Here is a 26,569-nt window from a genome sequence, read left to right as displayed (position 1 = left end):
TTGGAGAAAAGTAAGAGTTCTGGTTAGTGATGCTTTCTCATTGGATGAGTTGCTAGGATAGTCATTTCTGTTTGGGATGCTACGTACGTTTCTTCTTGTAATTGAGGATTCTTTCCTATTGAGGACTTCTGTTGGGGTCTGTAATTAACTATCTTTCCTGTAATTGACCTGGAGTGGTACTGTGTGGGACCCCCTTCTGGCCTCTTGACGCCTTTTTTTTTTTGAGGAAGATTAGCCCTGCGCTAACATCTGCTGCCAATCCTCCTCTTTTTGCTGAGCAAGACTGGCCCTGAGCTAAGATCCATGCCCATCTTCCTCTACTTTATATGTGGGACGCCTACCACAGCATGGCTTGCCAAGTGGTGCCAAGTCCACACCCGGGTTCCGAACCAGCAAACCCCAGGCTGCCGAAGCAGAAGTGTGCACTTAACTGCTGTACCACCGGGCCAGCTCCTTGACTCTATTTTTAATGAAGTTTCTCTTAATTTTCATATTGTTAAACATCTTATAGTGAAAGGAGAGCCGTCCTACGACAAAGAATTACCCAGCTCAGACGCCAATAGCGTTCAGGCTGAGAACGCCTGACTTAGGGTCAGGACAGAGGAGGCAGTAAACAGTTTGAGGTTTCTAAAACTGAACTTCTCGTTTTTAAAAACTGGCTAGCATTTTCCCCACCTCCAGTCACCTGCGCCCTTTGTGTTCTCCGACAGGAGATGGCAGGCAGGGATTCCAGAGGCATTTGCGTAATTTGCCCGTACTCTGGAGTGTAATTCACATGGGCCAGAAGAGTACTGGAGTCTTTGAACACGCAAGTGCTTTGTCCATTTTAAATTCCTGTTTTGCGCTGTCCAACTCGAGCTCATATACCACGAGGTGGCACTTTTCTGGTCTTGAGAACATAATTCACAGTCTCTACAAAGACAGTAACACGCTGGTCGGGTCGCGCACTGTCGCCCCCGGCTTGAAAACCTCCATAGGGTCAGGCTTCCCCCTGATTCACCAACCTGGTGGTTCAGTGGACGAGGTGAGTGCAACTAGCACCAGAAAGGACGCGCGGCCCCTCCCGCAGGGGGAGCTGGTCCGGGCTCCGGGCTGCTGGGTGGCGGTCAAGGTGCAGCGGAGTACCCAGCGCACACCTGGTAACCTTTCTTCTCCGCCCTCCTCCCTGTCCCCACTGCGCAGGGCCGCCCCTGGCTCTGGGGCGAGCGGGGCGCTGGTTGGTTTCCCTGGACTCGGCCCGCCTCCCGGGCCGGCCGGTATTTGAGGCCTGCAGCGGCTCCGACGCCTCCTGCCCGCTGCTCCGCTCGCTCCCGGCCGCGGCGTCCACACTGTGGGGTACGCGTCTCCTGTGGGATCCGCTCCGGCCGCGGGGATCGCTCAGCCGCTCCACCGGCTGGAGAGCGCCTAGGGGCGCGCGGCCGGGAGGGTGTAGGCGCGCGGTGCCGGAGGCGCGCGGCGGGTGGGCGTGGGCGCGCGGAGCCGGGGGCGGGCGGGGCCGGGGGCGCGCGGAGGGCGGGCGTGGGCGCGCGGGGCCGGCGGCGCGCGGAGGGGCTGGCGTGGCCGCGCGGGGCCGTGACCCCTGCGCTCCGGGCGGGGCGGGAACTGGGGCAGGAGTTGGGGTGGCGCGGGTTCCGCTCGGGTTCCCTGCAGGAGTGCACGGCCGGCTGCAGATGTGACGACGCCTGGTGAGTTGTACACGGCCGCTGGGCCCAGCCGGTGACACGGCACATCGTCCGCACTGGGGATGTGCAGCCCCGCGCCGGCATGGGGGCGGCGCCGAGCCTTCCAGGCTGCTGCTCCCGGCCCCTGTGCCACAGGTGACCCCCGCTGCCTCAGGTGACCCGGCCCGCCGCGGGCCTTGAGGCCGCAGGCGCGCGCCCTGGACGCCGGGCGTTGGGTGGGCTGGAGGCCGGAGCGAAGCCCAGGGGTCAACGCCAAAGGTGGCGCCTTTGCACTGAACGTGCAGCTTGGTCTTCCTGCCCATTGGGTGTGGCTTGCCTCTGGAAGCGGCAAAGGTTCAAGGTTGCTCAGACCTGCAGGGATGATCGTGAGGACCTTCCTAGATCTTATTACTTCTCTGTTGTTTTTTAACTCACTCGGGGAAACTATTACAAGATTTGGTGTCTTCCGTGCTAAGAGGACATGGGGAAGATTTTTAATCATACTTGGGGTTTGCATGCTAGATGAAATTGGCACTTGTTACTTTCTTCTCTTTTCCCCCCCATAAAGCTCAGTTTTGGAAAAAGAGAAATGTGGAAAGTTAATAGTCACATGATGCTGGGAATACTCAGATGCTAGGGGGAAGCTGGGTCCTCTTGGCACTTTTGCCTCTGGGGCCTGGTTGTACCTGATGCCAGGAATGTGACCCGAGGCCTCCTGCGGCTTCCTCCCTGCTGTGGTTTAGGACTGCTGTGGTGGTATGAGATGGGACAGTAACCTTGGGTCAGGTCCTGCAGCATTGTGTTGCAGGGGTAAATAATATGCCCGGTGATTAGCATGAATGACTGCTGTTATCAGTAGTAGAGGGTGTGTGCCAGTATTTGATGACTACCCCTGACTAATTGCGTCCTTGACTTTATGCCATTACAGAGAAAGGGTGCAGTTTTAGTCATACTTGGCCATGTAAACTAAGATTTAAAGTCATACAAGGCCAATTCCAATCCAAGGCATTTACTACAATTCAGCATATTACAGTTAATTCCAGCCAGTTACAGTAGCGTGAAATTAGAATGAATGGAATCACCATTCTTTTCTGTCACCCTACATCACACCAAGTGTATAAAACCCCAGGGAAGACCATACACCTTACATTTCCAAGCTTCTTGGACCTGAGATTGGGTCTAGATATCAGAAGAAAGAAAATAATGTGTAATTCTACCCACTTTTTTTTGAGGAAGATTAGCCCTGAGCTAATATCTGCTGCCAGTCCTCCTCTTTTTTGCCAAAGAAGACTGGCCCTGAGCTAACATCCGTGCCCATCTTCGTCTACTTTATATGTGGGACGCCTGCCACAGCATGGCTTGACAAGCGATGCGTAGGTCCGCACCCGGGATCCGAACCAGCGAACTCTGGGCCACCGAAGTGGAACATGCAAACTTAACCACTGCACAACTCAGCTGGCTCCTCTCCCCACTGTTTTTTGAATACACACCATGTGCCAGGCATTAGTTTTCTTAACCCTCACAGAAAATTTATCAAGTAGAAGGAATCATCCAATTTACATGTTAGACAATTGCTGCTCAGAGAAGTTAAACACACAGACACACACACATTGCATTAGAAGACAGAGGTAAAGCAGGAGCTCAAGTCCCAGTAAACCAATCTTTAAATGGTTAAGTTTTGTAGGAAATTAAGGCATCCTTAAGGCAAGAAGCACAGTTAAGTAATGACACCTTAAAAAGTTATTAAGACTCAATCAGTTGAATAAAAGCAATTATGAACATTAACTATTCAAAGTTATTGGTGATGCTACAGGGAAAAATATGGTGCTAGGATAGATTTGTTAGACTTGTTTTCTATATGTACACATGCATATACACATATTTAAAAAGTGATTATTAAAACCTTAATACTCAGTGTTTATGTTCATGATTAAATTACTTTTATTTTTAAAAGGTACACTGTTGTTAAAACAGTAAATAATTTTGAAATCTATAATGAATTTTGTGCATATCTGTGTGTATGTGTGTATCTGAAAGACACTTTGGTGTCTTACCTACTGAAGCTAAAGACCTCGGGATGTGGAAAGCCATTGATAGGTGTTGAGTTTGCAGTTGTATGGGAGGAAGACATTTCCTCTACCCACTCTAGGTCCTTCTGGCCGGGCGATGAAATAAATTGACATGAGACAGAATAACAGGAGAAAAACAAACAAGGCTTTATAACACGTATACAGGGGAAAGACTCAGGCAAACTGAGTAACTCGCCAAAATGGCAGAGGTTCTCATCTTAAATACCATCTTCAGCTACAAAGGAGGATGTTGGGGGTTGGAGAGTCAGTTGTGGGAGATCACCAGAAAAGCACAGTAAACAAGAGTAAGGTTATACAGATTTAAGTCCTTGCCTTACGCAGTGATAAGAGTTTCTAGAGATGTGGTAATCCCCCTTCTTCCTGGTACAGAGAGGGAGACACCTTTACAGATGGAGATTTCCCTTACAAATGTAAATGTCTCCTACAAAGGGTAATTACTCCCTTTCAAAGTTTCTCTCATGTCTGCAGTTTTTAAAAGCAACCAGCCCAAAATAATCCTCATGCCCTAGAGACATATCTTGAGGTGGCCAATTCCAATCCCCCACACATTGTGAGATGTGCATCCTTATCACTGGTGTGTTCCTTGAATGGGTAAGAGAAATCCCTCAATATAAATTCTCATCAGATTGCTTATAATTTTCTTTGATATTTGGTATATCTTAGTAAGTGGTAAACTGTTTAAATTTGGGTTTATTTTTCTTTCTTTTTTAGGATTAAGATCTCTTTAATTTTTTATGATTGATTTTATTAAGAATTTATATATTATTGCAAAGTGCTATTGAAAATTGTTTTATGGTTATTTAATGGTGGGGTGTTTTCAAATTCATGTTTTAGGACAAACAAGGATTTTAATAAATGGTACTCAATGCTTGGGCATTTATTTCACAATTAAAAGAGGGACTGGGTAATAGCTGAAGAACTGGCGCTTAGACATTAGAATATTGTTTTACTCTGCTCACAAAAATAGTTTGAAATTTGTGACCATGTATGTTTAGCTTCTTTCTCTCCTAACACTCTGCTAAGATGAGTCAGGGAGTCTTGTAAAGCATTAAAAACATGAGGACAGGGAAAATGAGAGAGGAGACAGAGTGGACAAGAGATGTCAGAGATTTTTGGAGGAGGAAGGTGACTAGAGGAGGCGGCTTGGTGCCAGTGGAGGGAACAGCCCAGAAGGAACTGACAGGCTCAGCTGGAGGCCCCAGCACGTGGAGAGCCAGGCGTGAACTGCTGGGCTGCAAAACGGGGCCTTGGGACAAAGTGTGTTGACAGATCGATTTGACCCCCATCTACCGTCCCCGACCCTGGCAAGCAGAGGACCACCCGCCCTGCCTTACCCAGCCATCCAGTAGGAGGTCTGGGGTACCTGTACTCAGCCTACAGGATCTGATGCTCAAACTCAGGGACCCCCAGGCAACGGGCTGAAACCAGGGGTTTAGATCCAGTAGAAACTCCCCAGCCCCTACCCTGCCCGCTTCCAGAACACCACCAGCAGCCCGACCAGAGGGTTCCTCCATTTGCTGGTTCCTCAACAGAAAAGCTACTGACCCCTTGATCACACTGCAGTGAAACAGGATTACCAACATTGTTTTGTGTTTTCCTCTTAAATATGACTGACATCAAGAATTGTCAGGCATTTGTGGAAAGCCTATGTGTGAAAGAGAGAGACCTAAATAAAGCAAAGCAAATACCAACCACAATAACAAAAATACCCCAGAAAAAGAGAGATGAAGTGGGGAGCAGAAGGCAACTCAGTGAGACTGTGATTGACATTCTCCAAGGAACTGCAGTGGAAGGCAGGAAAGACACAGCAGCAGAGAACAAGAAGGCCTTGGAAATTAAAAATAGAATGGCTGAAATTAGAAAAAATCAGTAGAAAGATTGGACGATAAAGTCATGAATGTCTTCCATCTTTGTGATGGAAAATGCAAGGGGGAAGCCCCGAGCAGAGCTTTCTGCCTTGGCAGTGTGCGGGCCTGCCCATCCCAGAGCGCCATACAAATAGCAGTTTGTGTGTGTGCTGAGACTCAAGAAGCTTGGGCAGTACCCAATGAGCTCAGTCTAAGAGGTCTAGTACCTGACCCATAGGAGGTGCAGAAAAAGAGAACAGAGTCGGGAGGAAACTCACAAGTGCCTTAAAAATTTTTCCCAGAGAGGAAGGGAAATTTTCTTGAATTACTACATTGAAAGGGCCCCCCCAAGCGCACAGCAAAATGAATGAACTGGGCCATCAGAAGGACAGTCATTGTGACATTTCAGAGTATCAGGGGTAAGGATAAGATTCCATACACATCCAAAGAGGGTGAGGGATGGAACTGGGGTCAGAATGTCGTCAGACTTCTCAACAGCAGAGCTGAAGACTGGGAAGCAATGAAGCGATGCCTCAAAAAGTCAGAGGTGTCAGACCCTGCCCAACTGTCAGTCATATGGAACGGTGGAGTAAAGACAGTTCAGACATGCAAGAAATCAGAACATACGTATTCTGTCTTGGACAGCTCCTGGACAGTCTGCTTCATCAGAATAAGGGAGGGAACCACGAAGCAGGAACACTTTGGGGTCCAACCGAAAGGATCTCACTGGCGGAGGGCTATCCCAGAGCAGACAGCAGTGCTGCACGCTGACGAGCGGAGGGTCCAAAGTGGAATGGCATCGATGCTGTGGCTGATGAACGGGGCGGTGGACGCGTGAGTGTGATGAGAGGGAGGGCAGTTCACTTGCAGCCCAGATGAACGCCTCTAGGTGCAGTGATGTTTTAGAAAAGCCAGGTGTATAAAAACTTGAGGCGGCAGTCGCCTTCACAGCATGGCGTATTAGGGACTTGGAAGGGAACATCTCTCCAGCTTTGTCCGTGCTGCGGCCTGACAACAGTGCCCAAGCTCAGGCTCCTCAAAGATTCGGAGTTTGTACTGTATGGCTCTTGCCCAGTAAAGGAAACCAGGGGAGAGGCTAACGCCTCTTGTCTTTGGACTGGAAAAAAAACCTCAAAACCGGTTTGTAAGCCGTTGTTGCCGTAAAGCAAGGATGTTTGAAATTAACGTCTCAAGATAAAGTGACCGATTTAGAGAGGACCCCACTAGCCCAGTTATGACAATTTGAGCACCAAGCAGAAAACAAACATCAGCTAATTGAAATATATTGTTTGTAAAAAGCCATGAGTCCATTAATAAGTTCAGAGGAGGCAAACAAAATGAGCTTTAAAAAGACCGAATTTCAATAATGTTTGAGGACGTGCTGTGTGATAATTCCTCTGTGATTACTGTGTAAGAAGATTGGTTACAAAAGAACCTAAACGCCTAAAAATTAAGCTAAAAGACTTATAGCCAAGTTATATGATAGAACTCTGGGTTATACAACCCAGATGGAGGAAAACTCAAATGATACTTCATTTTCAGGAAAGAGGCTGGTTTACAAGGAACTAAGATTTGGTGTTTGGCGGAGGCCTTGTGAAATCCCAGTGAGGAGGCAATGGAAGCTCCCAGCTGCCCTCCTCAAAAGTGCTTGGCTTTCTGAGTGCTGGCTCCGAGAAACAGACCGAGAAACAGACCGGGTGGCTCAGGGATGGACCAGGCAGCCTGTGTGCGCTGGCCCGGGCCCTTAAGATTAATTTAGCCCCAGAGAACCATTCAGATAAGCATTACTGTCCCCTTAGGAAAGCTATAAAAAGACACAGCAAAGATAAAATAAACCCATGGTGTTAACACCTGTGTGCTAAGTGTCGTAACCATTGTACTGTTTTGTGTATTTTTAAACATGTTTGAAAGTCTTAGGAGATTCTAGCTTACTAGATTTGTAAGTCTTAATTTATTAGGTTTATAGAGGCTTAAATGTTTAGTAAGGTTTGGTTGTGAAATATGTAAGTTTGCTTTAAAAGTTGTTTAGAGCATTAAAAACTGATATATTAAAATATGTAATCAATGCTTAAATATTTAAGAAAAAAATAATTTCTTTGCTGTGTAAGCATTGTGTTTTGTTTGAGAAAACAGACTGACAAACAATTAATTGACTGTTAACTAAAATATTTTAGTAGGGAAGGTTGTCCCGGCTGTGGGAATTCCTCTTTGGGGATGAGCATGCCCGCGCTCACCAGCAGGGTGCCGGGCTGTGGAGGGGAGGAGGGGCTGGTGGGTTATTCCTTGGGTCTGAGCACATGAGAAACGACTGAAAGGGCTGAGGGACCTGTAGCACATTTGGGGAAGTTTGCCATAGGTACACAGAAAACTAAAGAAGGGGGGAGCAATGTTAACGTAAGGATAAGCAGTGTCGGTAAGGACGTGCATTCCCAGTGCACTGCCTGGCTTAGCACTGAGTGCCACGGAGTCATGATCCCGCAGACCTGGGGATGGGAAAGGCTGAGGGCAGCCGGGTAAGAGCGGTGTCCTTTGTAACATCTAGCACCATCTGGTTTTAAACTTGGTGCATGTGTATTAATTTCATGTAAAAAATTAACCAAAGAAACCCCTAAAAATAATATAGGCATGTTGTAGAAAAGGTGAAAATGCAGAAAAATATAAAAAAAATAAAAATTACCCATAATCCAGAAACATTTGGTGTGCAATATTTCCTTCTACTCTGTCTATAAATTATGCTATGTACTTTTCTTCCTAATTTATGTGATAAGATTGAAAAATTATATTTCTAGTTTTACCTTTTTTCACTTAACTTGTATATTCCCATGGTATTACTATGATTTAAAAAAAATTAATTCTTTCATTAATACCCCACCATGGATGTGACAGAATCTAAGTGGTTCTCTGTTGTTGGGCACTTAAAGATTTTTTCTTGCAGCATATGAACTGCTTCAGTAGTTGTTTCTGTGCATAATAGTTTTATCAGTACCTATGAATTTTACAGCTAGTGAAATTCCTAGAAGTGGAATTTTTGGTTCAGATGGTATGAATGTTTTCTTGTGTTTTCTTTTCTTCCTTCCTTTGTTTTTTACATAGTTCTAAATTACACTCTAGAAATATTGGTGTACCAATTCACACCATTATTTGCACACTATAAGAGGGAATATATATCTTACTTTGTCAGTATTGGAAATTAATGATTTTTGAACTCTCAAAGTTCATGTTTTAAAAAGTACTTTAATTTGCTCTCCACATATCTTTTTTTTTTTTTTTTTTGGAAGGCTGTATGCCATAGCGATTGAGGGAGTGGACTCCAGAGCCACACAGACCTGGTTTCTGGCCCTCGCTCTGCTGTTGCAGCCCTGTGACCACAGAGGGAGACACTTAAAGAACTAAGGCCCCATTTCTTTGCTTGTCGAATGCTGATATTCTCAACCTGCCTCATAGGGTTGTAAGGATCTTTTAGGAAAAGTGCTAATGTAGGACCTAGCGCATAGTGTATGCTCAAAAAAGGATATTTATCATTTTCTCTGAAGTTAGAACTTTTTAATGAATTATTAGCTGTGTTTTTCTTTTTTTGTAAATTTGCTAATGTCCTTTGGAATCCATTTTACTCCATTGTCTTATCAGTTTTAGGAGTATTTCATTGATTCTGGCTCCTTGTCAGGTATTCCATCACATAGTTTGCCAATTATTCTTATTTCGTCTTATTTCTGATGATTTTCCTTCTCATTAGGTTTCATGAGTTGTATTTGCCTTGGCCAGAACTATCAGCACAAAGCTCACAAGCGTCAGATAAGAGACATCCTGTTCCTGTGTGGGAAACAAGGGAAATACCTCCCATAGTTTATCATCTGTGATGGTGATGGTGGCAGAAGTAGATAAACCTTGTCACATTAAGGAAGTTTGGAAGCATCATTTCCTGTTTGATTTAAGGACCCTTATCATGAGTGGGCTATTCAATTCTCTCATGATTAACATTTTCTGCTATAAGATTATCCTGCATGTCTTGGATAACCCTCCAGGGCATCCTTGATTTATTGTTCCTTTTTTATTTAGCAATTTTTATAGGGCATGGATATAATTTTCCCTTTAACGGCCAACAGCAGTCGTTTCTAAGTGAGAGACAGAGTGCTATTACTGACTTCACTGTGGGCTTTGAAGGTTGAGCTAAAGTTTTTCTCTTTCTGCTTTAATGTTAACAATTGCGGGATATTAAAGAGGGGAGGGAACACAGGTGGTCTGGGATAGCCCCTTACTCATACAGGGAGCAGAAATCAAGTCATTCCGGGTCCAAGAACTGGGATGGGCAGGAGGGCCTGGGCCTGGGGACAGCAGAAGGGCCTGGGAACAGGGCCTTAGATTTGGGCTTTGTCACATGTAAAAGTTTCCTAGAAGGAGAATTGAGGGTCAGAAGTGCTTGTTTTTAAGGCTTTCATACCCCTTTTGTGTGGTTTGAGTTATCTTTTATCTGAAGGCTCCAGGTCATCCTGAAAGGGGGTCTTCTCTCTCACATTATAAAACATTCAGCTGTCTTTTCTTCTGTGACTTTGTGATTGGATTTCTCATTTTGAATGATTTTTAAATTATAAAATAATATGTATAATCCCGTACAGCACACCAGACAATACAGAAATGGAGCAGAATCCGGGACCCCTTTCCTCATCCCCCAGGCAGTGACCAGGGTGAGCAGTAGGGTAGGCGTCCTTCCACACTTTCTCTGTGTCACACACAGGTGTAGAGATTCAAGTCCCCCTGGTTTCTTCCCCCAACAAAACAGGATCACATTCTAGACATAACTGTTCAATTTCTTTTCACTTAACACTGGAAACTCACAAAATAATCTTGAGGGCCCCAAAGAGAAAGAGAGTTTTGTGTGTGTCCCTATTTGCTCATTGAACCAAATAACAGAGTGCATTGCAGTTGACATGTAAGCCTATATTCATGTGACACTGATTTTAAATCCATTGTTTCAGGCTTGCTATCATGGATACTCTATCAGAAGCAAATGGCACCTTTGCCTTAAACCTTTTGAAAAAGCTGGGTGAAGACAACTCGAAAAATGTGTTTTTCTCACCCATGAGCATCTCCTCTGCCCTGGCCATGGTCTTCATGGGGGCAAAGGGAAACACCGCTGCCCAGATGTCCCAGGTATGTACCTGAAGCCATTTCTGGCAACAGTAAACGTCATTATTTCTTTGTCATTTGAGCTGGCCTTCCGTGTTTCAAATCTCTTTAATTTAAGTCTTCCGTAATTTAAAACTTGCTCTTGCCAGATAACTCTGCTAGTGTCACAGGGGTGTGGACAGAGAGTTGTCAGGGCAGGACACTGAGTCCTGGGCGGGCCCCCAGGGTGAGTACCTCTGACCTGTTATGGACGGAGGGCTGTGCTCCATTCAGAAGAATGAGAGGTTTCACCGTCCGCTGGTAGCTGGTACCCAAGCTTGTGAGCAAATGTAGAGTCACAAGGTCCAGGTTGAGTCCTGTGATATTCTTTGGGTATTGTCAACTGCTTTTTGATTGTTAGAAATTTCTATCTTGGTTTTCTCATTTAAGTGTAAAACCTTAGACTGGCGCTTGTCAGCCAAAAATGTTTTCAGTAGTATTTCAGTTATTTGTTGTTGAGTAACCATTATGCCAAAACTCAGCAGCTTAAGATGACGATTTACGTAGCGTGACTCTTGGTGGGTCGGGCACTGCTTTGATCGTCTTGGCCCCAGCTGGGTCACTGGTATGGGGCCTCGGCCTCTTCCGCGTGGCCCCCTCCATGAGCTGCCTCGTCCCCTGGGCCTTCCACATGGCGTTTCTCTGGCAGGGTGGCCTGGGCTTCCTTACAGCACAGTCCCCAGCTTCCAAGAGGACAAGCTTGAATGTGCAAGTGTGTATCAAGCCTCTGATCTGTCACGCTTGTTAATGCCTCACTGGCTGAAGCCAGTCACATGGCCAAGCCCAGAGTCAGCCCGGGAGGGGCTGCGTGAGGATACGAACACCGAAGGCATGGCTCCTGGGGACAATGATGACTGCCACAGCCTGCCCTCTGGCCCCTGATGATTCACAGCCCTCCCACAGGTGAGGGGCCCTTGCCCCTCCCACGAGCCCGGAGTCTCAGCCCACTGTGGGCCAGGCTCTGGCTTGGTGTCCAGGAGGAGCAGGGCTGTGGAGGCTCCTCGGTATGCTGCTTTGGGTGCAGAGCTTTGTGAACTAAAGAGACAAATTATCTGCCCCCCAACATACAGAGGTGAGGTGAGGAGGGAAAACCACAGTGGACAGTCCCTTCCGAAATGGTGGGGGAGGTGTCTTGGTCTGATAGGGTTGCCATTACAGGAAGTACCACAGCCTGAGTGGCTGGAACAGCAGAAATTTATTTCCTCACACTGGTGGAGGCTGGAAGTCCACTGCAAAGGGGCAGGCAGGATTGTTTCTTCTACACCGTTGTAGGATTTCTATATGCCAGTTAGATTCCATTTCATTGGACAAAAGCATGTGCACAGACCTGTGTGAGGCAGGATGCTCTGTGTTGGGTGGGAGTCAGGGTGCGGGGGGACAATGTCCTTAAGATGCTTAGAAGCCCCTTTGTCTGGCCAAGAGGGTCCGTGAGGCACTTCTTTAACCTTTCTAACGTTTCACAAAGTGGATTTGGATCCCACTCTTGAGACCCATGCCTGGGATTTGACCTCTGCCCTGAGGCCGTTTCTTACTTTGAGAATCATTTGCCAGCTGGAGAGGCTGGGAATGAGAAGCATTTTTATTTTCCACCCAGCAAGTCCTAGGTTGGAAATATGTCCTTTAAATTCTGCTTGGAAATGAAACAGTTCCTTTTTTGGGTCATCTTGCTCTTGCCATACTTTACCCTAGGCAGCTAAAAAAGCCCCATTCTTCCTGGACATCTCCTTAGCCAGCTCCGTGATGCACTGGGGAATCACTGCTGGTCAACGTCCCCAGATCTTGTGCAGTCCGTGCCACCAGCTCCTTCTCTCCAGCCTGCAGTAGTAATCTCCTCACTGTCCTTCCAGCCTCTGTGCGCAGTCTCCTCACTCCCTCTCCTTCCACCCTCTGCCAGCTGTGTGGGTCCAAAGCCAGTGCCGCTGTTGGGGATTTTCGTTATGTTTCTTAGAACTCCACATCTGGCTTGATGCGTGCATCTTCTATGGCTGCAGAACAAACCTTCCCAGGATGTAGTGGCCGGGAATAACCATGACTGATTATTTCTTGGATTCTGTGGCCTGACCCCATAGTGCCAGCTGGGATCCTTCATGATCCAAGAAGGCCCTGTGACATTCTGGGTCCTTGGTGCTGGCTGTTGACTGGAGCCTCTGTCCTCCTACCAGTGCTCTCCCTCTGTGGTGTCAGCTCTCCCGGGCTTTCTGCGGGGCCTCCGGCAGGATAACTTGGACTTCCTCACACCATGGTGGCTGCGGCACGAGAGAGCGAACATGGAGCTGCCAGGCCTCCTAAGGCCAGGCCTGGAGCAGTAACTCTTGTCCTGCATTCTGTCGGTCAGAGCAAGTCACAGGGCCAGCCGAGACCCAAGGACATGGGGAGAGGCCGCAACTTTGGTATCAGGAGTGGCCTGTGTTTGGAGAGATGGGAGGCCCAGTTGGCAGCCTTAAACTTGCAGACAGACTGCAAGTAGTGAGCACACGGGACCTGGCACGCATTTCTGCTCCTGCCCATACTGGCAAGGCTCTGGCTCCCTCAGGAGGTGTTCTGGGCAGGGAGCCTGGGTGGCTTTTGAGCTGTCATGAGGATCTGGCCAGATGCTAAGCTGAGTTCAGTGTTGTTTCCATTTCCTGAACTCGAGGCATATTGAAGTTGTACATTTTTATTCTGTTTTTGATTTCAGGTGCTTTCTTTAAGTAAGAGCGGTGGTGAAGTTGGAGATGTCCACCAGGGTTTCCAGTCGCTTCTCAGCGAAATTAACAGGCCTGGCACGCAGTACTTGCTTAGAACCGCCAACCGGCTCTTTGGAGAAAAGTCTTATGATTTCCTCTCAGTAAGTCACACTTGCTGTTTTTCACTAAGAAAGCAGAGATAACAAGGCGAGCAGGGGCGGGGTTGCGTGCGGAGCAGAAGGCTGTGGGCTGGGAGTTCACTCAGATGGGCGCAAACTCAGCCCCGTGTGCTAACCTCATGCACTTCCTTTAACTCTGTTTTGGTTTTATCCTCTGTAAAATGAGCCTTTTAACAAATTACGTCCAGATTTTTGTGAAACTTAAATGAGATAATTATGAAGGGATTAACATGGAGCATAGCACAATTCGAGATGAATTGGCCAAAACTAAAGTGTTCAAAATGAATATTTCCAATCATTGTTTTTCACATATTGGTAATTTTTTGTACATTGTAAGACTTGTTCAACTTTTTACACATGTAAATATTTTAATTGTTTTTTCCAACAGATTTTTAAAAAGTTTTTATGTGTCTAAATATGCTGGTTCTGTTTATTTACAATGCTTTCGTGATTTTTTTCATTTTTCAAAAACTACTCGAGTAATATGTGAGTATTCTTGTTATATAAAATGCAAATAAAGCAGACAAAGCAGGAGTCCTCACACCCCCTTTTCCACTCCCATTTCTCCCCTCCCCAGTGTAAGAGCTTTTCTAGCTTTGATGTATACCCCCCTGGACATACAGAAATTTGTTTTGTGGGATTTTTCCCTATGTAACGGCATTATACCGTACATCTTGTTTTGTAATTTGTTTCTTTTCATCTGACACTGTGTCTTAAGTTCTTTTAATCTCAGTGTATGGAGACCTGCCTCCCTCTCTTGACTTCATCTGGAATTCTAAGTACGGACATCCTGTAACGTAGATGCCATGACCCCATTGGGGGGCATTTAGGTTGTGTCCAATCTGGGCCATGCAGACAGTGAATGTTCTTGTCCGTGGTTTTGTGCTGTGTGTGTATGTTCCTCCAAGATGGATTTTTAGAAGGGAGAAGGCAGTGAAGCCTTGAAGTGTTCGTGAATATTGCCAAATTGCTGTCCAAAACGCTGTGGCCATTTACATTCTCTCAGGAATATGAGCATGGCGCTCATTTCCACCCACCACCATCAACACTGCATGTTGTTAACCTTTTAAATTTTGATTATTAATGAGATTGAACAGTTTTTCTTATGTTTATTGAGCATTCATCTCATTTTCTGAGAATTGCCTATTTATATATCCTTTGCACATTTTTCTCTTGGGCTCTGTGTCTTATTGATTTATGAGTTTTTTATATGTTTGAGATATCAATCATTCTGTTATATGATTCTTTTTTCATTATTTTTCTAACTTGTTTCTGACTCTGCGTTAATTGTTTTAAAACAATTGGTATAAAGTGAATGTTGTCAGGCATGAGGTCAAATATTGGTAAGATTTGTATACCCCGGTGTGACTTTTTTACTTATTTTGTATCAGTCTTAGTTACTATCTATGTTATGGTTGTCTTTTTATAAGCCTGAGGTAAGAAAAACAAAACTTCGAATAAACACAAAGATTGGCTGATCTTCTTTAATTTTTCTTTTTTTTGGCAGCTATTTTAAGAAAAATGTTGATATTTTAAATGTTATTTTGATATTAGAATATAAAATAGATTAGAAATATTTGCCAATTATTTCTCATTCATTTAGTATCCTAAGAATCTAATACCAATTGCAGCATATAATTAGATACTCCTTTAGTTTGATTAGTCCTTGCTTATGAAATAGTAACTTAAACAGCGGACAGTTATTTTCAGATGTGTTTAAAACTTACAGAAATTACCACAGGGTGTGGCAAGTTGGCAATGTGTGCGTGACCAGTTTGCTTCCAGACTATTTTGTTAGATTGAGAGACTGAAAATTTTTTTGAGAGTGTTGATCAATAAACAGAGCAGCAAAATTGGCAAAGCGTGAACTGTGAGGGTGGAATGGGACGATCCCCCTCCGTCACCAGCGCGGTGTCTGCAGCCTGCAGGGGATTCAGCACCGTCCCTGCAACGGTGCTGCTGATGGAAACTCGTCCGGCCCTCAGGGCGGCCCTCTGAGGAAGGCTGCGCCGTGTCCTCACTGAACAGAGACAAGGACGCTTAGAAGGACAAGGCCGCTTTTCTGAGGTCACACAGCTGAGAAGTCACGGGACTTCTTGTGTTCCTGGCTACTGTGCCACGTTGGCTGTCTAATGCTATGCTGAAGGGGAAAGTGAAATCCTGTAATATAAAAACAATCCTGAAAAGGGGAATTAAATATTTAGCCCTAAGCTGTTCAAAACAAAGACTGGGAAACCATTCCATAGTGCCTGTCAACAAATTAGTTATTTCAGTCCATTCACTTTCCATCAAATTTTCTGCTTTTGTGTGGATAATGTGGGTGTTCAACCTAAATATCCTTGTCATCATACACTCTATTAACAAAATATAGTTTAAACCTTCTTTGAGACTCACTCACACTCTAAAACTGAGCCGTCCGAAATGGTAGCCACTGGACACATGTAGCTACTTAAATTTCAGTGTCATTTACTATGTTAAATACTCAGTTCCTTGGTGGCACTGGCCATATTTCAAGCGCTCAGTAGCTGCAGGCGGCACAGTTTTGGATCATGCCGATTGAGAACATTTCCCTCAGCGCAGAAACACGTGGTGGAAGTGGTGGGGTAGAATTACACCCTTCCCCGCATGGTACGGACAGGCCCTGTTTACAGTCCATTGTTGCGAAGCGTAGAGGGAGCCGTGGCTCAGCAAGCACACTGGCTCGTCAGGAGGGACCAACTGTCGCTGTTCACCTCAGTGTCTCCGTTCTTACCTCCTTGATGCACAGCTACTCCCTTAAAGCAGCCAGCCGTTCATGATGTTTATGTGATATTCAGACCACTCTTTACTTGGTTTATAAGCTAAATTAAATGTAGCTGAAAACTGAGAAATTGGGTTTTAGGTTAATTCCTTATATTTTTTTGTATATTACGTATGTAAATCCTAAAATTATCGATGTTCTGATTTGGCATAATGAAGAAATCAGCTGTTGGTGTTAATTATTTTTGTGGCCATGCGATTGTCACTCTGTATCTCCTAGTCTTTTAAAGATTCCTGCCACAAATTCTACCAAGCAGAGATGGAACAGCTTGACTTTATCAGTGCTACAGAGGAGTCCAGAAAACACATAAACACCTGGGTAGCCAAGAAGACAGAAGGTGAAAATATATTATTCTATTTTAATAGCATTTTAATCAATCTTATTATAGTTCCTTCACAAGCCCATCAGATGTAAGCAAGGATGATTTTTTCCTCTAAATAACTGTAAACTTACAAGATCTGCTGCTGAGATGTTGTCAGTGTACGATGTTTTCTCTAGCTCTTCCCTGTTCTTTTCACTCTATCTGTGATGTCTCCTAATGTTTGGTATACATCTTCCAGCACAATCCACCCTTGAATTTTTTGTTGTTAATGTTAATAGTCTTTCTTTTCACACATCACATAAAGAAAAATTTGCCCTTCATGTCTCAAGCTGTCCCCTGCCCCATGCTCATCCTCTGCGGATCCCCGTGCGTCGGTGCAGGGCGCTTGGCCCCCCCCCCCCCCCCACAGGTCTTCCCTTCAGCTGTTGTTTACACTGCTGCGGCCTCTCACCTTGTGACCATCCTTTAAGTTTCTTTCTTTATGTCATAGGCACCAGGCATTGCTTTCTATTGTGTGTGTTATGAATTCATCCTGCTATTTTGTTCCTTTTGTGTTTTATTGAAGTGATGGTATCTTTCTTACCAGAGCTTTTTAAGTTTTTGTTGCTGTTTTGAGGACAAATATCCCTTTACATGGTTATATTTAGGGGATAGTGAACTTCTTTATTTGTGCACTCGGCTACCTAAGGAGATGGCCTACTCTGAATGTCATCCTCGATGCACGCATCAGGAAGCTCTTTTAGCTAACTGGTTCTTTTCATTCTTCTTTTAGGTAAAATTACAGAGTTACTGTCTTCAGATTCAGTGGACCTGCTGACTAAGCTGATTCTCGTGAATGCCATCTACTTCAAAGGAAACTGGGACGATCAGTTTGACAAACAGCAGACCAAGGAAAGACCGTTTAAAGTCAGCAAGGTGAATCTTTTGCAATATCAAAGGAGATTCTTGGAAACAGTCCCTGTGTTCCCATTGGTTTTTAAAACACGTGAGAAGACTCACCTCAAGTAACTTGTGCTTTACGCGGTCTTAGGCAGCCCAGCAGCCGGCTCCCCAGCAAGCCTTGGGGCCTTTCTCTCGCCCTCCTCCTCTTCTGTGTCGTCAAAGGTGGCTACATACGCCTAGGCCCGGCTCCCCATATCACCTGCCATACTGTTGCCAGGTGTTCTACATGGCAAATCTGATGGTGTAGCTCTCAGGCTTAAGGGCCTTCTTGGCTTCCCAGAACTTTTGGGAGAAAGTTCAAACGCCAAAATATGATGTACGAGGCTCTTTGTAGAGCCGTTCCTCCGTGTTCTTTCCCGTCGGCAGCTGTATGCTCTTTCCCTCCCAGCAGCGCCTGGAGGCCTTCCCTCCAGTCCTTCCCCCAGATGGGTATCTGTACCCCTCCCCTGAGCTGTCACCTGCCCCCTGTGGGTTCCCATGGCAGCACTGCAGTGGTTGAATGACTGTTTTCTCAGTGCTGAACGCCCTCTGAGGGCACATTGCTGTCTTACAAATGCCTGGCATGTAGTTGTGCTCAGTAAATACTGAACAGATGGCCGGTCTGCAGTCTTCTTTGATAGTAAGGATAAGACAAGCACCATTTCTTTTTAAAGAAACAAGCAAACAGAAGGGCATGTGTGTAGGCTAGACACTGAGTCAAGCTCCCTCCAGCTTTGAAGATGTTTTTTGCTGGTGGCCCTTTATCTTTCTCTCACTGAATCCAGTGTATTCTTTCTTTTGTGTTTATCTTTAATTGTAGACATTTTTGCACATACACCGAAGTAGACAGAATAGATTGATTACAGCCTATTCTTGGTCATTGACCATAAGTTAGATCTAGACCGACTTGAGCCTGAACCTTCAGTTTCTCAAGAAATATATTTTCTTTCCAGCTTTATTCTGAAATGAACTGCCTATTTTCCCCTGGCTAAATTATTTCTCTCTTGAAATTAGTCCTTAACAAGATGTATGTTAGGACTTTCTTCAAGCACAAGTAACAGAACACCAGTTCACTGTAGTTTAACTCCTAGAAGTGCTCCCCTAGCAGGGGCCTGGGGGTGCATGGAGAGTGGGGCTGCTGTGGCTCTGGGGGGACGCTCTGAGGGAACCAGCTATCTCCCTGCTCTGCCATCTTTAGCACATGGCCTGCTTCCTCATGGTCAAGGATGGCTCAGTCATTGCATCCACAGTCCGGGCAGGAGAAAGGGGGATCGACAAAGGGCGAGATCAAAGCCTGCTCCTGTGGAGGTTCTGCTGTCTTATTCAGAAAGAGAAACCTTCCTTGTATGTCTGCTAGGCCAGAACCATTTCATGTGGCTTCCGTTAGCTACGGGAGGCGAGGACTTCTGTCTTGCCTTCTTGTCTCTGTAGTAGAGAAAGACAAGTGGGAGACAGTTTGCAGTGGGTGTTGAGGGCCTATGGGGGAGGGTGTGCCTGACAGCAGGCAGATTTTGAGTTGCTACAGATTTTCCTTTTAATTCCTTTATTTCTAAATAAGATGAAACTTACTATACAATTGTATATTTATTTAGTCATTCAGTTACTAAGATTGGATCCTTATATATGTATAGTTTTTTAATCAAATAAATTTGACATGTAATAATGTGTAAGTTTAAGATGTACAGTGTGTTACTTTGATACATTTATATACATTCAGGCATCACTTAACGATGGGGATATGTTCCGAGAATTGTGTCATTAGGCGATTTCATCACTGAATGTCAGAGAGTGCACTTACACAAACCTGGATGGTACTGCCAACTGCATACCTAGGCTGTATGATACTAATCTTATGGGACCACCGTTATCTATGCAGTCTGTGGTTGACTGAAACAGCGCTACGTGGCACGTGGCTGTATTGAGATGTAATTGCCAATGTAGTGATACTTATCACATTATGTATTTATGTACACTCCTATTGTCTACATTCATTATACTGTGCATTAGATCTCTGTGGCTTATTTACTACTTGTTACGAGTTTGTACCTTACACACCATCACTCTTACATATCTCCTGGTAACCACCATTTTACTCTCTGTTTTTTACAAGTTCAACTTTTTTAGATTCCACATACAAGGGATATCATACAGTACTTGTCTTTCTCTGTCTGACTTATCTTGCTTAGCATAATGTGCTCAAGGTCCATCCATGTCATTGCAAATGGCAAGACATCTTCCTTTCTCATGGCTGAATAATATTCCATTGTGTATAGGTACCACATCTTTTTTTATCTCTTCATCTGTTGATGGGTATTTGGATTGCTTGCATATCTTGGCTATTATGAATAATGCTGCAATAAACATGGAAGTGCATATATCTCGTTGAAATTCTGTTTTCAGTCCCTTTGCATGTATTCCCAGAGGTGGAATCACAGGATCATATGACAAGTCTCCTTTTAATTTTTTGAGAAAGCTCCATATTCTTTTCCATAGTGGTTGGACCAATTTATATTCCCACCGACAATGTATAAGGGTTCCCTTTTCATAGCCATCCTAGTGGCTGTGAGGTGATATTTCATTGTAGTCTTTTTTTTCTAACTGAGGAAAATTACGCTGAGCTAATATCTGTGACAGTCCTCCTCTGTTTTTTGGTATGTGGGCCACCAGCACAACATGGCCGCTAACAGAGTGGGTGTAGGTCTGTACCCAGGAGCCGAACCTGGGCCACCAAAGGGGAGCATGCTGAACTTAACTACTAGGCTACAGGGGCTGGCCCTCATTGTAGTTTTGATTTGCATTTCCCTGATGATTAGTGATGATGAGCATCTTTTCATGTGTCAGCCATTTTGGCGTCCTCTTTGGAAAAATGTCTAATTCTTCTGCCCGTTTTTAAATCAGGTTATTATTATTATTATTATTTTGTTGTTATTAATTGAGTTGACTGAGTTCTTTATATATTTTGGCTATTAACCCCTTATCCTTATATGCAAACCTTATATAGTTTGCAAAAATTTTCTGCCATTCTGTAGGTTGTCTTTTCATTTTGTTAATTGTTTCTTTTGCTGAACAGAAGCTTTTGATTTTGATATAGTCCATTTGTTGATTTTATTGTTTGTACTTTTAGTCTCATGTCCCCAAATTATTACCAAGACTTGTATCGATGAGCTTCTTCCCTACATTTTCTTCTAGGAGTTTTATGGTATCAGGTCTTATGTTTAAGCCTGATCCATTTTGAGTTAATTTTTGTGAGTGATGTGAGCTAGGGGTCTAGTTTCATTGTTCTGCATGTGTTTCTTCAGTTTTCCCAGCACCATTTGTTGAAGAGACTATCCTTTCCCCATTGGGTATTCTTGGCTCCCTTATCAAATATTAGTTGACCATATATGCCAGTTTAATTCTGGGCTCTCTATTCTTTTCCATTGGTTGACGTCTGTTTTTGTTCCAGTACCGTACAGTTTTGATTACTGTGGCTTTGTAGTATAGTTTGAAATCTGGAAGCATGATACCTCTGGCTTTGTTCTTTTTTCTCACCATTGCCTTGGCTATTTGGGGTCTTTTGAGGTTTCACACAAATTTTGGGATTGTTTCTTCTATTTCTGTGAAGAATGCCTTTGGTGTTTGGATGGGGATTGTGTTGAATCTGTAGATGACTTTGGGTTATATGGCCATTTTAACAATATTAATCCTTCTGATCCATGAACACGGGATGTTTTTCCATTGGTTTGTGTCATCTTCGATTTCTTCCAGCAGTTCTGTAATTTCCATTGTAGAGCTCTTTCACTTCCTTGGCTAAATTTATCCCTAAGTGTTTTATTGTTTTTGATGCTGTTATGAATGGGACAGTTTTCTTTATTTCTTTTTCAGATGCTTCATCATTAATGTAGAGGAATGCAATTGATTTCTGTATGTTGATTTTGTATCCTGCCACTTTACTGAAATCATTGATTAACTTCAACAGTTTTTTTATTGATTCTTTGGGATTTTCTATATATAGGATCATATCATCAGTAAATAATGGTAATTTTACTTCTTCTTTTCTGATTCGGCTGCCTTTTATTTCTTTGTCTTGCCCAGTTGCTCTAGCTAGGACTTCCAGTGCTGTATTGAATAGGAATTGTGAGAGTGGGCATCCTTGCCTTGTTCCTGATCTCAGAGAAATGCTTTTAATTTCTCTCCATTGAGTATGATGTTAGCTATAGGTTTGGAATATATAGCCTTTATTATGTTGAGCCAGGTTCCTTCTATGCCCACTCTGTTAAGGGGTTTTATCATGAAAGGATGTTGTATTTTGTTAAATTCTTCTTCTGCGTCTATTGGGATAATTATGTGTATTTTATCTTTCATTTTATTGATGTGATATATTACATTTATTGATTTGTGTATGTTGAAGACATCTGTGCATCCCAGGAATAAATCCTACCTGGGTGTACAATCCTTTTAATGTGTTCTTGAATTAGGTTTGCTAATATTTTGTTGAGCATTTTTGTATCTATATTCATCAGTGATGTTGCTCTTTAGCTTTCTTATCTTGTGATAGGGTTATCTGGTTTTGGTGTCAAAGTAATGCTGGCTTCATAGAATGCCTTTGGAAATCTTCCTTCCTCCTTGATATTTTGGAAGAGTTCAAGGAGGATTGGTGTTAATTATTCTTTAAATGTTTGATATAATTCTCCAGGGAAGCCATCTGGTCCTGGAGTTTTCTCTGTTGGGAGTTTTTTGATTACTGTTTCAATCTCTTTACCTGTTACTGGTCTGTTCAGATTTTCCTTTTCTTCCTCATTCAGTCTTGGTAGGTTGTATGTTTCTAGAAATGTATCCATTTCTTCTGGGTTATATAATTTGTTGGCATACACAGTCATGTGTTTCTTAACAATGGGGACACATTCTGAGAAATGCATCATTAGGCGATTTCATCGTTGTGTAAACATCACAGAGTGTACTTACACAAACCTAGAGGGTGTGGACTACTGCACACAGTCCAGTCCCCCCACTTTCAGGTGGTTGGATCTCTTGGGTGTCCTGATATGCTGTGCAGATGCACTTGTTTTTTTTTGGTTATAGATGTCCTATTAGTTGTAAATCAAAGGGGAGACAAAAAGAGAGCAATGCCCAGTGCCATGATGCTGGTGTCACTCTGGATCCCATTATTGTACAAGATGGAGTCTTTGGGCCCTGGAGGTGCAGTGGGAGAAACTGCCTAAGGCGGGCATCGACAAACTATGTCTGCAGGCCAAAGCCAGCCCACTACCTATTTTTGTTTGTTTGGTTTGGTTTCTTTCTGAGGAAGATTAGCCCTGAGATAATATCTGCCGCCAATCCTCCTCTTTCTGCTGAGGAAGACTGGCCCTGAGCTAACATCCATGCCCATCTTCCTCTACTTTATATGTGGCAGGCCTGCCACAGCATGGCTTGTTAAGTGGTGGGTGGGTCCGCACTTGGGATCCGAACCGGCAAACCCCGGGCTGCCAAAGCGGAACCTGCGAACTTAACCACTGCACCACCAGGCTGGCGCCCCACTACCTATTTTTTTAAATAAATCTTTTTGGAACACAACCATGCTTATTTGTTTATGTATTCCATTGTACAACAGTGGAGTTGAGTAGTTGTGACAGAAACTGTATGGCCCACAAAGCTGAAAATACTATCTGTCCCATAACAGAAAAAGTGTGCCAATCGCTGGCCAAGGAGGTGAGTGAGGCAGCCAAGGACAGGGGGCTGTCTTGGCTGAGGCTAGTGCAGGTAAACCTCAAGGAGCTGCAGACAAAAAGCAGAAACAGAAGTGTCTTTGGTTTTTTCCATTCAGTACAGAGTCGTGTGCTGTGCCAGAGAGCTGGAGGCTGCAGCACGCCTCGCACTGTGCCTGCCACCTGGGGCTCAGTAAATTCACAGGCGCTGCTAGTCTTACTTTACCCAGGAGCCAGGAGCTGAGGAGGCCTGTTGGGTAGGCTGTGGTCGCCGTCCTCTGGCCTTTCTAACTTTCTGGCTAGGGATGACAAATGCAGTTTTTTCTAGTACGATGTGTTAGTTTTCCTGGCCCTTTCAGTGTTCCTGTCCTTTAGTTGTCTGTTCATTTATTCAGCAGATGTGGCTGAGGGCCAGTGACGTGCCAGGCTTCATGCTGGGTGCTCTTACTGTGTGTACAAACCAGCGAAGCGTCCCTCCTCTCATGAAACTCACCTTTTCCTGGGGGAGAGACAGGAAGCGTAAATAAGAAAAGAGGAGCGTGTGAGATGGGGGGAGTGTTCCAGAGACAGACACAGAGGAAGAGCAGAGGTTGGGGGCACAGCTCCAGGGTAGCGTCTGCACTGAGTGGAGACTAGAATGTGGCGAGGGGGTGTGCTCTCCAGGTCCTGGGGGACAAGCTTACTGGGCAGAGATAGAATGGCCTGGTTTGCCCTGGGAACCGTCAAGGGGCCCCTGGGACCGTGGCCCCAGAGGCTGTGGGGATGAGCTCTTGTCACCATTACAGATCACTTTAAGGACGTCAGCTTTCACTCACCCTTCCGAGCCCGCAGGATGCGATCTGACTTAGGAGGTGATTGCTGGGTCCTCTGGCCGGTGTGCTGAGAACAGTTGTAGGAGCGGAGCTCAGGGGCAGGGAGACCACTTAGGAGGTTGTCGCAGCGACCCAGGGCCAGGCTCATAGAAGTGGAGGTGGAAAGGACAGTTCGGATTTGGGTTGTATTTTAAAGGTAGAGCCAATATAATCTGCTGATGAGTCAGATGTGGTGTGTGGGTGACAGGAGTCAAGGATACTCTAGGATTTTGACAACGGGATGGATGGCATCACCATCAAGTGGGATGGGGGAAACTATAGATGGAGCAGACCCGGAAGGGAATCCGAGGAGACCGGTGTGACATGTGACACTGGACGTTTCTTTTATGTCCGGATACAAGTATTAAGTAGGCAGTGAAATATATGAGTCCGGATTCAGGGGAAGAGGTCCGGGCTAGAGAGAGAATTCGAGAATTCTCTGTAAGGTCACAAGACTGAATGAGATCACCAAGGGCAAAGCAGTGTAAAGATTGAGCCCTGGGTACCCCAGGGTTTGAGGGTTGAGGCAGTGAAGACTAGCTGGCAGAAGAGGGGACTCATGTGGTGTCCTGGAAGCCAAGAAAGTATTTTTAGGGGCCCAGAGTGCCCAACTGTGTTGAATTTGTCCATTGTGTCAACTGGGTCTTGTTTCAACTTAATGTTTCTCTGTTTCTTTCATAGAATGAGGAGAAACCTGTGCAAATGATGTTTAAGAAATCTACCTTTAAAAGGACCTACATAGGAGAAATATTCACCCAAATTCTGATGCTTCCCTATGTCGGCGAAGAGCTGAATATGATCATCATGCTTCCGGATGAAAACACTGATTTGAAAACGGTAAGGACTGCTAAGCAGTAACAGTGCCGTGATGGCACGGGAATCATGTCTGAGCTGCTGCTGAGCATCTCCCCGTTCCCCAGCGACCTGGATCTAGGCCTTCACTACATCCCGGTGAAGCTAGCGTCACCGCCCACCACTGCCATCTCGTACCACACAGCCCAGAGCATTCACATCGTAGCAGATGGTTCTGTTGGACAGCGCTGTGCTACATCTTACATCTTCAACTCTCTTCTTCTAGGTGGAAAAAGAACTTACTTATGAGAAATTCGTAGAATGGACGAGGCCAGACATGATGGATGAAACAGAGATGGAAGTGTTCCTCCCTAGATTTAAGCTGGAGGAGGATTACGACATGGAGGCTGTCCTTCGTAGTCTGGGCATGACTGATGCCTTCGAGCAGGCCAGGGCAGACTTTTCTGGAATGTCGTCTAGGGCAGACCTGTTTCTGTCCAAAGTCGTGCACAAGTCTTTTGTGGAAGTCAACGAGGAAGGCACAGAGGCCGCAGCCGCCACTGCCGCCATCATGATGATGCGATGTGTAAGAATCATCCCTAGGTTCTGTGCTGACCACCCCTTCCTTTTCTTTATTCAGCACAGCAAGACCAATAGCATTCTCTTCTGTGGCCGATTCTCCTCCCCGTAAGGAAATGCTCGGCACTATGCAGAGCCCTTCTTCTGTCTCCTGTGACCCACTTTTCCTCTGACACTTCACAGTGTGCCTGCAACCCAAAGTGACCTTTGGTGACAATCTAAAAATAAAAAGTGGTCAGAAATCTTGTGTGTTTGCATGTCAAATGTTTTCTAGGATCTGAAGTTGCCATTCAGGGGGTCTGTGGTCACCTGGGCAGGCGCAGCACTGGCTGCTTAGCACATCACCCCTGCTCTGAGAGGCACCGCCCTTCCCCCCTCCCCCCTGCGTGAGCCCCTTGGGTCTTCACCTTGGACAGACTGTCGCTCTCACAGCTGGCTGTGCTGCTCTTCTCCACACACAGGAGGATAAATGGGGGCTCTCTCTCCTCTACTCAGTGGCACTGCTAGTGAGAGAACAGGGTGCAATGGATGCCACGCAGAGCTGCAGGAGCAGGTCTCAGAGGCCCTTGGGGGTAGCCGGGAAGCCAGCACAGAGGCAGGGAGAGCAGGTAACTCAGACCCACAAGCACTCAGTCCTGTTTCCCCTGCGTGTTTCTGCTTTTACCGTGGTTTGCTTCATGGGGTCTCTGGTCACACACCTGTTCAAATGCACAGCCGTCCACTTTCCCTGAAAGTTTAAAATTGCTACCAGAGGCCAGAGATGATTGGCAGGTTCCCTTCATGGTAATGTAGTTTAAGAAGACAACTTCAGGAGTATACACCAGATGACTTTCTAGAGTCCTGCAAGTATTAGAAACAAAAGAAGCAGCTAAGGTTTCTGCGGCCACCTGGGTTACTTGCTGGAAATGCGATCACCATGCTCAGCGATAGGGAACCGATCAATGCCTGAGCTCCAAGTGGGAGGACGGTGCTGTGTTCCAGGGCGCAGCCACAGGACTCTCCACTGACCTAGCT

The 26,569-nt window shown here is 45.2% G+C and overlaps 1 protein-coding gene across 7 annotated transcripts; it reads left to right on the top strand.

Moving 5' to 3' along the window:
* The first annotated feature begins 644 nt into the window (after positions 1-644).
* Positions 645-25,797, top strand: SERPINB6 (serpin family B member 6). Of its 7 annotated transcripts, none has more exons than XM_005603527.4 (7): positions 645-1,024; positions 10,572-10,746; positions 13,439-13,588; positions 16,626-16,743; positions 17,501-17,643; positions 24,866-25,021; positions 25,263-25,797. In XM_005603527.4, exons 2-7 carry the CDS (start codon positions 10,582-10,584, stop codon positions 25,665-25,667), a joined length of 1,137 nt encoding a protein of 378 aa, XP_005603584.2. In that variant the 5' UTR covers positions 645-1,024; positions 10,572-10,581; the 3' UTR covers positions 25,668-25,797. The 7 variants fall into 7 exon arrangements, with proteins under 7 accessions (XP_005603584.2, XP_070100151.1, XP_023480131.1 ...); XM_070244050.1 differs by lacking the exon at positions 645-1,024 and adding an exon at positions 1,038-1,139; XM_023624363.2 differs by lacking the exon at positions 645-1,024 and adding an exon at positions 1,102-1,335.
* Positions 25,798-26,569: the final 772 nt, after the last annotated feature.

The sequence above is a fragment of the Equus caballus genome, chromosome 20 (assembly GCF_041296265.1).
Source record: "Equus caballus isolate H_3958 breed thoroughbred chromosome 20, TB-T2T, whole genome shotgun sequence".
Classification (NCBI taxonomy): domain Eukaryota; kingdom Metazoa; phylum Chordata; class Mammalia; order Perissodactyla; family Equidae; genus Equus; species Equus caballus.
Note: the sequence above shows the minus strand (reverse complement) of the source record. Positions and strands in the feature narration are given on the sequence as shown.